We start from the raw sequence: 339 nt of genomic DNA on the forward strand, positions 1-339 counted from the left end.
GCGGAGCCGGCGCCGTGCTGCGAGGGCTGCCCCACCAGCTGGTTCACAGAGGGCAGCTTGTTGATCCCTCCGCTGTGGACCTTGTTCATGGGCGAAAGGACGGGGCCGTAGGAGGATGGTGCCTGCAGCTGGGTCCTGCTCAGGGAAACCAAGCGGCCTGTTGGTCACTGCAGCCGCCCTGCCCCATCCTTTGATCATCTCCAAAGAGCCCTTTCCAACCCTAATGATCCCGGAGGTGATGGGAACTCCCAGCTGAGGCTCAGGCAGCAGCACCGATCAGACCACTCAGCACCCGCAGAGTGGGTTCGGTGCCAGGAGCCACCGGAGCAGCCCGTGGCC

The 339-nt window shown here is 64.6% G+C and overlaps 1 protein-coding gene across 1 annotated transcript in view; it reads right to left on the bottom strand.

Moving 5' to 3' along the window:
- Positions 1-7: 7 nt before the first annotated feature.
- Positions 8-339, bottom strand: part of LOC104411521 (tumor protein p73-like) — a gene marked incomplete at both ends in the record, with an annotated part of 1,300 nt that continues 968 nt past the window's right edge. The window contains one exon of the mRNA XM_010021961.1: positions 8-135. Coding sequence (XP_010020263.1) covers positions 8-135 — 128 coding nt within the window. The remainder of the gene's footprint in view (positions 136-339) is intronic.

Source organism: Nestor notabilis, unplaced genomic scaffold, assembly GCF_000696875.1.
Source record: "Nestor notabilis isolate BGI_N333 unplaced genomic scaffold, ASM69687v1 scaffold19179, whole genome shotgun sequence".
In the NCBI taxonomy this organism is placed as follows: domain Eukaryota; kingdom Metazoa; phylum Chordata; class Aves; order Psittaciformes; family Psittacidae; genus Nestor; species Nestor notabilis.